The 16,176-nt window shown below is 44.8% G+C and overlaps 1 protein-coding gene across 2 annotated transcripts in view; it reads left to right on the top strand.

Moving 5' to 3' along the window:
* Positions 1-16,176, top strand: part of NEDD9 (neural precursor cell expressed, developmentally down-regulated 9) — a 160,040-nt gene that overhangs the window by 131,713 nt on the left and 12,151 nt on the right. For both annotated transcript variants that reach the window (XM_017660949.3, XM_017660948.3), the window contains one exon: positions 2,619-3,065. In XM_017660949.3, coding sequence (XP_017516438.2) covers positions 2,619-3,065 — 447 coding nt within the window. The remainder of the gene's footprint in view (positions 1-2,618; positions 3,066-16,176) is intronic.

A 16,176-nucleotide genomic window follows, 5' to 3' on the forward strand; every position in this document is an offset into this window, starting at 1 on the left:
TTGGGTGAGGGCTGGGTGTAGACATTGGCTCTCTGTAGCTTGCACAGATATTAAATAACTCTCTCCTGCTCAGCCAAGCTGAGAACATCGATCAGGCTGTAAGGCGTCAGGCCAGCCCTGGGTGCCACACTCTTTCTAAACCCTCATCTCTGGGCAGCAGGGAAGGCTGCTGGGAGACCACAGACAGCCGGTCAGGAGCGCTCACTCACGGCACCTCTGAGAGCAAGCACAACAGGCTCTGTGTGTTTCCCAGAGAAGCAGCTCCAGAGGACATCTGAAAACATTAGCATCCTGCTCGCCAGGTGGAGGGAAGGTCACTGGATGGGAAACGAAGAACATCCAGAACCTCGCTCGCACAGGATTTCTGTCTGCCTCTAACCGAGCGCGGTCCAGGGCTCCACCTCAGCGCTCTGTGGACCTGCGTGGCTCTGACCCGAGCCCAAGCACCTCGAGGTCATTCCTGCTGATCAGGACTGTAGCGCTCTGCCATTCTACTGTTTTCTGTTGCTCTCCTTCCGTTCTCTGTAGCCACGTGATTGCATAGCCTTCACCCCCGGCTCCCGTGGGACTGGCCCTGGCCTGTGCCTTCTGATTTCATCTTGGGGCTTCCTTACCAGATGTTCCCCATTGTTGCAATGGTCCCAGAGGAAGAGGTCGTGACTGGAGGGGTCAGCTCTCTCCAGACTCTATCATCCCTTTTCAACTCTGGTGGAGGGATTTCCTTCGGGTCATTTCAGAACAAAGGACCAGAACCTTGCCTTCTCTAACTCTGACTTTTAAATAACATACCACCCAAAAGATAGAAGGAGAGAAATGGGAGATTTTAGGGTTATGACACACCCTTCAATGGTTCCTCTAGCCTGGATAGAATGCTGTATGATTTCACCTTCCTACTTGTGAGCTTTGAGTTGTTGGAAAGAGGCCAAAGCCACCTGGAATATAAATACTAAGTAAAACCTTCACCTGGAACACAAACCCCTCAGTTTCCTTTAGCTTCTCTGACTTCACACCTGTCTACTTCATAGCCTTCCTGGCACTCAAAACTGTCCAGAACAAGGATCTCAACCTTATCTGTAAAGAGCACCACCAGGCCTCCTGGATACTCACCTCTGTGGCTGTATCTCTTTTTCTTAGGTCCAGCAGCTGCACTAAGAGGAGCTTGGTTAACAGAATGAACGTAGGACCCTTTCCCAGCTGCTGACCGGAGGGGAAACCCCTTACCTTGCACAGCCACTCCCCCTCCAGAGAGCCAGCAGACGGTGTTGTAGGACCTGTCATTGTGGGGCATTGTATGAGGAGATGATTACATATGTGGCTACGGGACATTGTACGGGGAGATGATTATGAATGTTAGTTATAAAGGCATGAAAAGCATGAAGCTGAAAGATCAAGTCCACATTTCTAGAAAAACAGGAGGCCAAAGTCCAAATAAATGCCCCAAAGTCCACGAAGATGTAAAGTCACAAACAGCCCACAAATGAGCATGACCGCAATGACTCAAGCACACCCAGACATCACAGTGAAGCACTAGTGTGACCACGTGTAGACTTCTCAGTGCTTGCAATGAGTTTATGACACTCTCTGTGTACTGGGAGGAGCAGGCATGCCATGATGGCTGCCATCGTGCTACGAAACAGTACTAACTGCAAGAAATGAAGTCTTCGGAGCCTTTGAAAGGCTTCCAGGAATGTCGGCACGTACTGCCGCCCACTCTCTGCTGAATGCCTACTTTGGCTGTCTGCTTAGTACTGAATGTGCCAGACAGGCCTTCATACAAAGGGAGAAAGTGTTTTGGGTCCATGAAAGGGGAAGGCACAGCCTTTCCAATATGAATGGCGAGATTCACAAAGTAGGAAATAAAGAGACAGGGCGAGGAGGGGCTTTCAGGAAAGACATTATTACAGACCAAAAGCGAAAGAGACAACATCTGCCTGTGTGTGCTAATTCTTTGTAACTCCCCGCCGTCTAATCTGGAGATGCAGACAGACTACTGTAATACTATGCTCCGTGCTTGATTACCATGCAAAAAAATGCTTGCTTACAGATTCTCCCTGAATCTAAGGACCTCTGGATCAACTGAGAATAGGAATTTTTAAGCCCTGCCAAGGCATATATAAGTGTACTTCTGTTTCTATTTTAACACCGAATATAAATGCCATTTGTACTTGTAGGTTACTTGGTATTTTCCTTGATGTTTTTACCTCCAATATATAAAAAAATTGAGAAATACCCATTGTATTTCACTTAAATATCCTGGAAGAGCTTATTCCTTCAGCTTGTTTTAAAAATGGAAGAAAAATGTTTTGTATAGTGAACCATTCTCTCTTTAACCACCATACTCATAATTCTTTGGCGCAGCACCGACTGCTGGAGGACAGAGCTCATGTGGCATTCTGAACTTTTCCAAGGAGGCAGTCTGATGTCACTGGTGACAGACACAGTGTGTATGTATCTGTCTTTTGTCTGTAATGTCTGTTTTTCTCTTTACAGGCTATTGTTCAGATTTATCATTTTCTTCTTTCCAGGAAGTGTGCCTCTCTGAAGGAGCATGGGCCTTAGGTGTTAAGGGGACTGAGCTAATATTCTAACATGATTTCCCTCTGTTCTTTCCTTCCCAGAATCTTATGGCAAGAGCCTTATACGACAATGTCCCAGAGTGTGCTGAAGAACTGGCCTTCCGAAAGGGAGACATCCTAACTGTCATTGAGCAGAACACAGGGGGACTGGAAGGATGGTGGCTCTGCTCCTTACATGGTCGGCAAGGCATTGTCCCAGGGAACCGGGTGAAGCTTCTGATTGGCCCCGTGCAGGAGACCTCCTCCAATCAGGACCAGCCTGCTTCTGGGCTGATGCACCAGGCCTTTGGCCACCAGAAGCTCTATCAAGTGCCAAACCCACAGGGTGCTCCTCGAGACACCGTCTACCAAGTGCCACCTTCCTACCAACATCAGGGAATTTACCAAGTACCCACTGGCCATGGTATCCAGGAACAAGATGTGTATCAAGTACCACCATCGGTGCAGAGAGGCACAGTGGCAGCTAATGGTCCTCACTTAAGTAAAAAGGTGAGTGAGCAACTGACTGGATTTTTCTTCCTACTTATTTTTTTCCATTGCATTCAGAACAATAGAACTGTTCCCAAAATAAGAACTTGAAACTTCTAAGACATGCATCTGTCTTCCAGGAAGTAAGTATATCTAAATGCCCTTGCTCAGGCCTTATTTTTGCATCATTTTTCCATTCACTCGTCAGCAAAACCTACTTGAATCCTCACCAAGTACAAATTTGATCCAGAGCCATTAGAAGTTTCTGTGTCATTCCAAGTCATACTGGATCATTAAGTTGTTTCTTTCCATCTTTCTGCAAGATCTGCCTTTAGACCTAGGTTCTGCACTCAAATTGTTTACAGTCTTTTCTGTCTTTCCTTAAGTAGCACAAAACACCAAATATTATACAAGTACAGTGATGCAGCAAGGACCCTCCTTTTGCCAAACACTGAATCATGACCCCGTTTGGCCTGGCTGCACAAAGAAACCACCAGAAGTAGAGGGTGCACGGAAGCTGGGAGTGGGTCATGCTGACTGACTTGATCCAGAGACTTGTTAGCTTACAGTTTGACTTATTTAAAATAACATGTAGACACTAGTGAATTTAAAAAGGAGCCATCCTGTTTTCCTTCAAGCAATTCTTATAATAATGGCTGAGCTGATGGATGAAAATACTGGAGCCAGGATCCTTAGGACGGCATCATGTTAAGAAAAGGGAAGGGCCTCTTTGGCACTCTATGTGATTCCAAATGCCAGAACACTCTGAGGTAAATAGAAATTTGTTAATGAATGAATGTTTAGCAGCTAGTATATTTTTGATGCTTGTGACACAGTGATGTAAACAGAGAGTAAATAAAGCCTTTAGCAAGGCAGTCAAACTGCTCCGATGAGAACCCTCTACCCCACCCACCCTAACAGCAAAGCCGAACCCTGCCTGGTCCCCACTGCTCTGAGATTAACTCTTGGGGCCTTGGTTTAAGTCATTTGTATTATTTTCACCCACTGAGATTGCTGCATCAAGAGAGATGCGGACAGAAGTCTTGAAGGCAGCTATCACCTACAAGGTTAAAATCACCTAAAAAAAAAAAAGGCTTACATTGTAGTGGGGAGACATAAGCAAACACTGTACTGTAAGTGGGGGACACATTAATGTCAGTAAACTTAATGGGGGGTATTAGCCAACACCAAGATGATGCTTATGGGAGAATCACGAGGGAGGGATTTTCTGTTTCATTTTCTGGCAAATTCAAAGGATTAACAGTGGATCCTGTGAGGTTTGATATTAAGGAAGGACTAATTTAACAGAATAAGAAAAGATCCCAGAATTACAAGAGGAAAGACGTCAGAAGGTGCCAGAAAGGGCTTGTTGACCCTTAGGACACTTAGGACACTACACTACATATGCATGTGCCCTGCCTCAAGAAAATCTAATACAAAGTCTGGATGTACAAACTCGGGTTCAGCTAGGGATTACCACAATGGAATCCTCTGTTGAAAAGGTGGGGGGAAGTTGGATTTTACTGTTGGATTCCTTAAATAACAAAAGTTCGAATGCATTTTCAAGTTACCTTTTATACAAAAAGTATGTTTCACAAAACACATCTTCAGAACATGTATTGCATGAGCCAAGTGTATGTACATGAGGAGGAATTCTTCAAGAAGTGGTGAACAGCTTTACAGCTTGTATGGCCCAGGACGGTGATCCCTGTCTAGAGACCATGCCGTGACCTTTCAAAGTCCTTCTTAGCCTAGGTATTTTAGATTCAAAGGGAAAGCCAAACCGGACCTCGATCTCCAGAGGGGAAAAAGGTATAGCTATAAATAAATAACTTCTCTCATTCTTTGTCCTGGTTGTTTGCACCTTAAAAATAGCTCTCCCTCCCCTGAGCTAGTATGAGGCAGACGGGGGAGGCCAGAACAGGAAATGCTTGGCTGAAGGGTGGCGGGGGGTCTAAACTTTCATCACAGTTTATTTTGGCAGGAAGGTGACATGTTTTCCTTTTTAGACTCAACCTTTTTAGTTCCAAGTCTGAAAAGTCTAAAACTGCATTCTTCCCATTTACTGGCTATAAATGTCCTGCAGACTTGCTTGTCAGCCCTCCATCTTTTTAAAGAGAGGCTTTGTGCCCACCCTTGCCCTGATGTTGGGGCGCTGGGGTTATTCCTGGGCACTTGAACTCAGTAGTTGGTTTGTTTGTTTATAATTCTAAAACCAGTGGAACATTTTGTGTTTAACAAGGCGTAGGTGATTCCTGTAGGAGGAAATCAACTTCTGAAAAAGACCTCAGCCCTTACAGAGGATGCAGCCAACCCTGGGGAGGCCTTCCCAGAGCTGGGGGGCAGCAGCACCTCGACTGCCGAGCAGCTGGGGTCTGGTAGAGACATGACAAGGCTGGGAAAGGCAGGGGAGAATGGTCCCAGCTCTTCCCTGCCAAACGCCACATGCTTGGGGGCTGCCCTGCCCTCACCTTGAGAGTCATTGCAGGGCCTGTGGCCCTCCAGTCTGCCTGCCTCCTTCCAGGTCACTGGACCACCGGCTCACACCCCTTGGCAGTGGGCCTGCCCACTTCCTGCCCCCTTCCTTCCTAGTGAAGATGGCTTGGCCAATGAGAGGTGATTTTAACCTTGTAGGTGATAGCTGCCTTCAAGACTTCTGTCCGCATCTCTCTTGATGCAGCGATCTCAGTGGGTGAAAATAATACAAATGACTTAAACCAAGGCCCCAAGAGTTAATCTCAGAGCAGTGGGGACCAGGCAGGGTTCGGCTTTGCTGTTAGGGTGGGTGGGGTAGAGGGTTCTCATCGGAGCAGTTTGACTGCCTTGCTAAATAGCCCCGGTCCCGTTTTGCTTTTGTATCACCCAATCGTAAAATGGTGGTGAGCCCTGAACTAGGACCCCTGGTAGTTTGAGTTGTGGTCCTTAAAAGCTATTAAAGAAGAAAACAAAGAGGTGGTGGAATCTTGTTCTGAACCATCAAGGGTGCTTTTAAAATTGTAGGGAACATAAGAATCACCTGAAGAGGTAAGGAAGGCCAGTTGAAATGCAGGTTCCCAGGCCTCCCCCATTCTAAGCCCAGGGACTGGGAATCTGCATTTTAGTGGCTCTTTGGATAGTTCTGGGGAAGCTGGTCCAGGATTGCACTTTGAGAAACACTGTGAAGGGACCAAGAAGCGGGGTTGGATATGCCCCAACCTGGCTGTGCCTCAGGACTTTCCATAGTTAAAGATTTCCTTGATGTTGCTACAGCCTGTGGGCTTCAGATGTTTTATCCACTGCAGTGCTTTTCCTACTAATGAATCACTGAGGGAAAAAAAAAAAAGACAGTGAATTCTGCCTTCTGTCACTTCAACTTTGCTCTGTGGGAAGCTCCAGCCTCTACCTACCTTCTTGCATCCCATCAGCAGTACACGACATTCATCACTAAGTCAGCAGTTGAGAGCAAGGAAGATAATCGTACAGTCCCCACCCTTTTACAAAATGAGCAGACAGCGTGAGAACTGTGAGGACAGCCTGGGCTTTGGCGCCAGGCTGGCTCCTGGGTCTGTTTCTTCATAGCTGTGTCCTTCGGCAAGTTGCTGGGCTTCCCGACGCCCTGGTCTCTCCATCTGTGAAATGGGAATAATCAGAACTACCGCACAGAGTTTGTTGTAAGAATTAAATAAAACAATATAGAAAAAGGATCTGACGCAGGGCTTAGCATAGCAGGGGCTTAAAAATGTTAGTTCCTCTTGTCTTGTTTTTCTTGACTTTCTCAGAGTCTATTTTGAACTGCAGCAGCCCTATTTGTGTTGCTTCCTATAACACTGAATATGCAAATACTTCATGTTCGGCACAGAGGCCATTCCTTTGAGTGTGTGGCTTCTCTTTGGTTCTGAAGAAACTTGCGCGGAGTAGAGGAGAACTCCCCGAGTTATCTGGAAACCACACACACTGACTCCTTTACTTAATGTCCTTGGTCTGCTTCGCTCTGGGCTTTGTGTGCAGGGCCGTTCTATCCGTTAGGCACTGTGGGAAGGATGCCCAGGGCCTATGTGAATGTTTGAGAGCCTGGATAAAAAAAAAAAAAATTGGCTCCAAAATTCAGAACAGAAAATCTGCAGAATAGAAATTAATAAACATTTAGACAAGGGTGTGGGAAGCAACATAATGTCAACCTCATGAATTGTTACAGGTAAGACTCACAGCTATTTCATGACATTTGAAAGCAATTTCCAGGTTACAGTCTTGTTACTTTGCAAAGATGTCTACATACGCCCTATGATTGCCGAGAACTCACAGGCAATTCTATGTGAAATGAGTTACTCGTAGACCAATCATTTGAAATGCTGAATTATGTATTTTTTTAAAGTGTTCTTGATTTTTTAAAAGTGAAAATTCTACTTTATTTGGGAGGATGGTTTGGAGTAGAGCCTCTGAACAACCGAAAACATAAGGTCTACAGTGGTCTGAAATAGTCTCATTTCTCTGCCTCAGAGATCAGTAAAAAGGCCACCTAACTTCATCCAGTTCATGCCTAGATCCAAAAGGGGAATTATATGTGTTTGTCTGATGATTGTTTGGATCTGTCACTTGTGTGCTAAATGGTAGAATTAGATTTGCTTTGGGTTCTTTTGAAGATCAATTTGGGGCTACACTAGGAGCTCCACTGAAGCAGGCAGGGACCCTGGCTGATGGCAAGTTATCAACACACAGATAACAGCCCATGTGCATATGAACAAGGAAGAAGCAAAACACGAAGCATTTAATTTGAGTTGACCTTTAAATAAACTGAAAAGTGACTCTAATCTTATCACCCATCCATCATCATACACCAGTCAAATCCCATCGTCCAGCTCATTACGGTCTGTGATGACGTATGTCAGATTGTACATGGTAGTTTTCCTCCAGAAGGATTTTGGGGAATGTCACCATCTGTTTTCTGTAATCGTAACTATCTACACACAGCAAATGAGCATTCAAAGCATGACTGATACAAAGCTCATCTTGCATTTTTCCCAAGTAAGAGCACAAGATCAGCTAACTACCCCTGAGGAGAACTACACCTTTTCCGCTGAGGAACAGAGCTTCATTTGCATATGCTAGTATTTACCTAGAATGCCTTTCTTCCTCTAGTCTACGTGTGAACTCATATTCATGCTTTAAAACCCATTTCAATGTTCATCTCCCCTGTGAAGCTGTCTCTCCACACCTGGCAGTTTCCTCCCAACTCTATGGTCCCAATATATGTTGTGTATTTCATTTAATCTCAGAGGAGGAGCTCATGGGCTCATCAAAACTGTAATGACCCACCATTATAACGTGTCAAATGGGCTAGCCTGGGGCAAATGCTGTTTGGGGGTGGCACTCAGAAAACTCAAGTAGTAGTAAGATTTATCTAGACCCCATGACATCACCTTTAAAGACCATTTCCTACCTTCCAAAATGAGGCACAGCCACATGTTGGCAGGAAATGATTCAAAGATTTTAGCCAGGTCCTCCAGGCCCATTCCTGAAAGGTAATATAAGAACCAGAAATAGATTAACTACAATGCCTGTACCTTCTTAGACAATGAGTCATCATGAATTACACACACACACCCAAAACCATTGGTTAAGGAACCAATGACTTCCCTTATTGGGATTTGAAGCCTTGTGAAATCTAGTTGCCCAGAGCAACACTCAGTCACCAGCCAGCTAACTGCTATATATTAGCAATATGATTTGTCTACCAACAAGTAAAAATAGATTTAGAGGAAGTGAAAACTCCCAGAAAAGATAAATTCTGACATCACCCCACTTTCCTTTGTTCCCTTCCTATATACGCACAGACATACACACACATACACACTCTGAAAAGTACCAGGGAGAATCAGGGTGTGATGGGGCAGAGGAACCTCTGGTTTCCTTACTTACAAACTCAATAAAGTACAACCATACTTCAGAACTGTGCATTTCTATATAAAGATAATTCTAATTTAAATGATATTTTTCTTCAACTAGCTTTGAGGGGCTATGCAGGGATGTAAACTTTCGTCTGTAATCTCTGCCCTCAAGAATAAATGTTAAATCTTCCATGAAATGGGAGGTCCTTGAACACTTCAAGGGCAGGACTTTATGAGCTCACTGAAAGTGGGGAGTATCTTTCCAGTGGACTCACCACTCCAGTGGAATGAGCAAACTAACGCGTCCTTAAAAATGAACAAAGGTTCTTTTTGTTTTGCTGATGCCAAGGCCTTCAAACTCAGTCACAATCTGTTACAAAGCTCATAGGGAACGCCTATTTCTAAGAGTGCATTAGTGACTCGTTATAAACCCACCCCAGAGCAAACAGGGGTAATCTTCCTTCCTTTTCCAATGATTTCATGCTGAGTGACTGTGCTTATCAGAGTAAAGAGGTCAGACGTCATGTGTGGTATGACGTCTGGCTAGGGATAATGCTCTATTTGTGAAGGAGAGAAAAGAAACACATTTGTTTATTTGATTTGATGATAAAACTGAGACTTAATATTGGTGAACACATCTTTAAAAGCAGACTTGTTTGAATACATTGTGGAAAATGCAGAACTAGATCATCAGAAATGCACTTGGTTCTAAATAGTGCCAGAAAGCTAGATGTCAAGGTACACTTCTTAGAGAGGTGAGCTGCTCCTGTTTAAGGAGTACTGGTGTGACTCACTGCTATGGGGTGTCTTCCTTAAAAGTTGTATGTAAACCAGTAACATCTAAAGAGTATTAAGGGAGTCCTCTCTTTAAAGGGGCCCCACAGGAGATCAACTTTTAAGCAACAGCCTTGTAAGGTGTTCCTTACAACCTTCACTTTGCAGGGAAGGGACCTGAGGTCTGAGAAGTAAGTTAACTTGCTGAAGAATGTGCCTCTAGTAAGAGGCAGGGCTGATATTTAAGCCCACATCTGTCTGACTCTGAAGCTAATGATTTTTATATCCCAGCTAGTGGTTGATGTTGCCAAGCCCTAAAATAAGAGGGCACAAATAGTCACTTCATTAGCAATTCCAGCTCACCAGGATCCTGGGCGCTAAAAAGCATCCTGGTGGCCAGGAAGAATTAAAGTCACTGCAGAAGGCTCCCACCTCAGATCGGAGAGGAGGCTCAAGGCAGAGTGCTCGGAGTTAAGGAAGGTGGCGGTTCCTGCCGACCAGCTGCACTGAAAAGCCTTGAGCAGGTCTCTGAAGTGACGTAAGATCCTGCTGCCCCTGAGAACTTGGCTTTGTTGGCTTTCTCTGCCACTGTAAATACCATCTTTTCAAATGACTTCCAGTTGCTCCAAATGGATAACTTTGCTTAACCAGAGATAATTAAATCTCACAGAATGGGCATGACAGTGAAAGGGGCACCCCAAAAAACATAAGATACCCAGATTTCAAATTTTGCTTCTCAGATAAGGGGATGCCTTTCTTTGGGAGTATTTTCTTCTGAAATTAAGAAAGTAGTACATTTCTAGTACATTTTCAATCTCTTGCTAGTGTAAACAACATCGAGAAAAGCGCTGCTGGACCCAGGCAACCAGGTTCACATTTACCTCTGTCATTAACTTTAGTTCCCTCAACTGTGAAATGAGGAGTAAGGTTGGATTATCTCAAATGGTCTTTGCTAAAATTTTATGATCCAGATATCCTTATCTGATTCTTTTCCAGAGTCGCTTGAAAAGTTTAATAAAATGACCTGGCGTCAGATTCTTAAGAAAAAAAAAAAAAAGGAAACGAAGACACTCAGGCATTGAGATGGATTTCCAGTTGAGCCCTAAATTTAGGCAATTTCCTCTTACCCATCCTTGAGGATCCACTTCACCTTCTCACCTAGACACCTAGTCTCCCTTGGATGATAGAGCTGTGGCAGTAGAAAGCAAGGCACAGGTGGGAGCACAGGAGGGAGGGCTGGGATTTGCGGAGCAAGGGGGGTCAGAGCTCATAGTCCTGTCTTGTCCTGTCCTGTCCTGTCCGTGAGAACGCTTGCCGAGGGTGCTTTTAAAGCAGAACCCTCATCTCTGCTTTGCTACCAAGAGCTAAGAAAGTGCTTCATCCTGGAACTCGTTATTTTCCGCCCATTTTCCTCTACTCAATCCCCTCGGGTTTGGCAGAGACTCTTGGTGGGTCTGGCATGCCTTGACGTAACAGCCCTACAGGAGCAATGGGTCGGCCCCCTTCAGGGCTGGAACCAAGTTCTGCCACCTGAGCCGTCTGCTTCATCAGCTGGCTCCTCTTTTCTCCCAAATAAGCCGTGACAGGTCTCCTGTTTAGGAGGAAATGACACTTGTCATTTGGGTCCAGAGATTCTTGTCATTTGTCTCCTTTCCATCATCACATCCCCATTAAGGGTATGCTATGGGCGTCTCTCTAAAATCCGTTTCACGGTCTAGATTTGGTGCTTAGTGTTCTGTTGAATTCATTTGGACATCAAAAGAACTAAGAGGCTTGTGCCTTTTATAGTTCTCAGGAAACATAATGAACATTTCGGCCCGAGGGATATAAAAATGGCTTTGCTGTACCCAGCTCTGTCACAGGCTGTATTCGGCTTTGTCCAGAGAAAGACTTCAGTCACTTGAGGGGCCCAGACATCATTCCCATCGTGTTCGTTCACGTTAAAATGCTTCTAGCTGCTCTTTGGTGCTTGGTCACTCCATAACCTAAATATTGCTTTAGTACTTGCTGCACAAAGAGCTTCCTGAGAGCAGCAGGGGAGACGGGCTAGGGGCTTAACAAACCGGGCACTGTTTCCATTGAGTGGGTCACCGCCCAAATGCCGTGGCAAATGGAAGTGACCCAAGAGCTCTGCTCCACTTCTGAGCTTCCAGCTGGGACACTCATCTCATGTGGAAAAAAAGACTGGCCGGGATTGAGAGGGGCTAGCAGAAGGCTTCGTTTTAGCATGAAATCAGACATCAAATATCCTTGAAGGAAAGTAAATCACCTCCCAACATTGGAGTGGGGGGAAATCTGGAGGAGCACAACGGAAGCCTCAGAAAGGGTTAAACCAGGGACGTGGCCCATGAAGGTATATTTTTAAGGGCAGACTCAGTTTTCATTATATTGTTGCTATGCAAGTAATAAATGAGTTCACTGCTACACCCAGGCTGGGCAGAGGGAATTTACGGAGAATTAATAAATCCAATGTAGGCAACATGTGGCTTTTCCTCTGGTCATAGAAAAGCAACTAATAATCTCAGATTCTAAACAGACAAACCTCTGTAACTTGGCAGTTTCTGAAAATTGGATCTGAGTTCTCATGGTCAGGCAGGGATGACAGTGATGTTTCTTTTTCTGGGGGTTTTCTTCTGAGAGAAAGGGCCACCCAGTTCATGCGCTTTGAGACAAAGAGGTTATTATAAGATCCAATAAATACTGTGGTGGTTCTGCTAATGCTTTTTAAGAGCATTTACGTGAAATAAGCCCTTTCCAACAGGCAGTTTTAGAAATCTAAATATTCTTGTTAATGCATGAAACCCAGAGATAGTATAAATAAATAAAGGAGTTAGAAGGGATTAGAGATGCACAGGAAGTAATCTAATTTTACTTTCTACATATGCCAAGGAAAATGCACATGGATGACTGCTGATCAGTGAAGCCCGCTTTTGAATTCAGACAACCATAGATGCTGCTAATGGCGAGGTTGTAAACCCAGGCATGGTGTGCTTATTACTTCTCATCAGTCACCCATTATGTTTCCTGAGCACCACCAGGGTTGCCTAGTTCTTGACTCATCCTCGGGGCAGAACACCAGGGCCGGGTTGCACACATACCTGCTGGTTTTAGGTTCTTGGTGAACACCACGGGTCAGTTATGGCGGCGTTATCTAGGTGGCAGAAGCAGAGGGTTGTGTGATGCGGATCATTCCTAAAGCTGCTTTGGCTTAAAGAGACTGAGACTCAGAATTAAATCGTGGTGAACCAATCAGAACCGCTACAAGGACACCTTCTTACCCTCCCAAGTCGCGTTTCTTACTAATTTTTAAAACTGTATTAAAATTGGAAAAAGGTGTATTTGTGTGACTATAATTTTGATGCATATCTACCTCTCATGTAGAACTGTGAATAATAATAGTAATAATAAAACACCTAACAGGACCTGAGTGATCTGAGCTCCTCCCATCCTTTCTGGGTTTCTCATCCTCTCCACCCAATTCTTTCTGCCCAACAGTAGGATTTTCCTGATTCCTTCTTACTGTTTTTGTTCTGCCTTAGGGTTGCCAGTAGCATGGAAGAAAGGAAAGAGTCAGCTCAGGGGCCAGTGCTGGAGGAGAGAGATGAGAAGTTGTGATAAGTACAGGAGCCGTAGGGCATCAGAAGGAAGTATAGCAGAACAAGCTGGGGTCTGAGACCCCATTAATGGGCTTCCACAGGGTTCTGGGGGCTGGGGGGCCAAGGAGACCTGCCTTCATCAATGACACAGGCTGCCCCTTCCCACTTCCCTTAATGCTCCACTGGACTGACAACATGCAGCGGAGGAGTTGAAGGCCTGCTAACCCCAAGGCCTCTGTGCTGTGCCCCAGTCCCCACGCCCAGCAGCTCTGCTTGAAGGAGGTGAGGCAGATGCCCAAGGGAAGCAGGGCTTGCTGAGAGCAGACTTGCTGAGACCTTGACACAAGTGATTCCATGAGAGCAGAAGCTGTCTTGAGAGAAAGTGCTCTGCTTCTAGACATTTCGGATGCGTCCAGGCCCTGCTTTGTGGTGAGGCCCTCTTGACAAACCCAGCTTGTGATCTTCCACTGAAAAGGCCTAGTCTGAAGAGAAATTCAGTAAAGTTTCATGAGTTTGGGGCCTTGCTATCTTTCTCTTGGATAAATATCTTTATCTCTCAGCCTCATAAAGAATGTTTTTTTTTCCTGGGGTTTTCCAATGGAGTGTCTTGGACGGTTAGAGTGACAATGGCAATTGACAGGACTGGAGTCAAACAGAAACCTATGGTAAATCCATAATGGTCCTTAAGGGCCAAAGTCTCTCATCATTTACTGCTTTGGTCTGAAATTCCCATTGCCTCATAAACCTCACTGGGAACTCTTGATGCATTTGTGAAGATCAATTTCTATCTATTAAACTTAAATCTAAGAAAGATGTAATTTTGTTTTCTCCCATGGTTTAATCATGAAACATTTTGAAAGCAAATAGCCTTGCGATCTGTGATCACTGAGACACAGATGACATCCTCATCATATTAAACAAAAAATTAAAGAAAGCATTAATAGGATGCTGTTGGTTTTCATTGTCTTGTGTCCTGCATTCCTCATTATCCTTGTTATGTTGGACACTGTATTTTTTTAATATTTGTAGAAAAAACTTAAGATCTGTAAATAGTTCTCTACTTCCGGAGAGGATTTTATTTCCTTCTTCCAGCCTCATAGTAAATCCAATTTCAGGCTTCAAAATGTTCTTGCTAACCCTTATGACCTGAAACCTAGTTTCAGCCTTCCAGTTAATCCTTACTTTTGCATGCAGCCCTTAGGATCCCGGCCCAAAGTGGGGGATGGTTATTAGGGTCCCTACCTTGGTGAGCCCTAGAATCCAATGTTCCCCCCTCACCCAAAGAAGCTGTAAAAAAAACAAGGTAGCCTTGCAGACACCTGTTTCCGTCAGCAAATGTCCCCAGGGAAAAAGCAGCCTCATAATTTGGGCCTACTCCTATGAATTCCTTCCTTACTCCCAAATTTTAACCTGGTAATTCTTTACTGTCTTTTAATTCTTTAATGCTACTGAGATTTTAAAGATCTTTTCCTCATTTTTTAAGTTGTCTTCAGTAGGATATGGTCGATCTGAATTACCTACTCCACAATTTAAGTCCAAAAGGACAATCTGTGTAACTCAGGTGACAATTTTAACAAAAAGCTAAGGCTTACAGGTTTCTTCTAAGCTGGGTACGTTGTGTACTTGATCTCATTTCATACTCCTAATAGCCTATAAGTATTATTATTTCCACTTGACTAATAAGGAAACAGGCTTGGAATGGACCAGTACCTTGATTGTGTTCTCACAGCTATTAAGTGGGGGAGCCAAGATAGATCTAGCTCTGCCTGAATCCAGGTTATGTTCTCAGTCACTCCCCTCCTCAGACTTAATCCTCTCTGTGAGCTAAAGGCCCAGTGTGGCCGTGGCCTCTCTGATACCCAGCCTCATGACACAGGTTTTTCAGAACTAGAGAAAGGATGAATCATTTATTTTCCTCCTGATGTTGAAGTAAAAAGCAGAGTCTGTTTTGATTTCTTTTTGCACAACTCCTCCATATGTTTCTGGTTTGTGGCTGAGAAGAACACAGGTGTTCATGTCACACGCAGGCTCCGGAGTGGGGAAAGGAAGCCATCTAGCCATCTGACCTCCGGCTGTGGTCTGCACCACACAGCAGTGCCAGGGATAATTCCTCCTGGTTTCTGATGTCCCACCCCGATTTAGCATGCACTCTGCTTTCCTGGCTCCCTCACTTGCCCAACACTGCCACGCATGGCTGATAAGACACTGTTCTGCCCCTTTCCCACGGGCCCCACTTACTCTAGAGCTGGCTTCCCTGGAAACCAACCTTATCCTGTGTAGGAAGACCTTGTTCAGTATCTCTCTCCACTTCCACACGTTGCTTCAGAAAAGCCTTGATCTTTCCTTTAATGTAGTCATCAGAGAGTTCCTTAATGTATTCAGTCGATACATTTATCCAAGACCACCTGTATTCAAGGCACTGTGCTGGGCCCTGCTATTTATATACAAATGGAGAAGACATGGTCTGTCTCCACAATGCTGAGAGAGGTGATGAGATGTCTGATGCAGTCAGACAACCAGTGATAGGTCCAGTAGAGGTGTCTGGGTAACATGCTCAGGGGGCTCCAAGGAGGGAGCTATTATATCTGCCTGGAAAGGCTTCATGCAAGAGAGGCACTCGGCTTGGCCTTGAAAAATCACATCAAATTTGAATATATGGAAAGAAGAAGAGCATCTTGGAAAAGACAGCATGAGTGAAGGCGCAGAGGTGTGTGGCATGCAGGGTGGACACAAAACACGGAGCGGTTCAGTGTTGCCAAGGCATGCAACTGGGAAAGAGCTTTCAGGTGCCCTACCCTGAGAGGTTTTCCAGGTACTGAGGGAGGAGGGCTGCACCCTGGAGGCCAGAGACATGTTTAGTTTGGCCAAGATACTGTTGGAAGTGTTTTAGCCAATTTT

The sequence above is a fragment of the Manis javanica genome, chromosome 16 (genome assembly GCF_040802235.1).
Source record: "Manis javanica isolate MJ-LG chromosome 16, MJ_LKY, whole genome shotgun sequence".
NCBI lineage: Eukaryota > Metazoa > Chordata > Mammalia > Pholidota > Manidae > Manis > Manis javanica.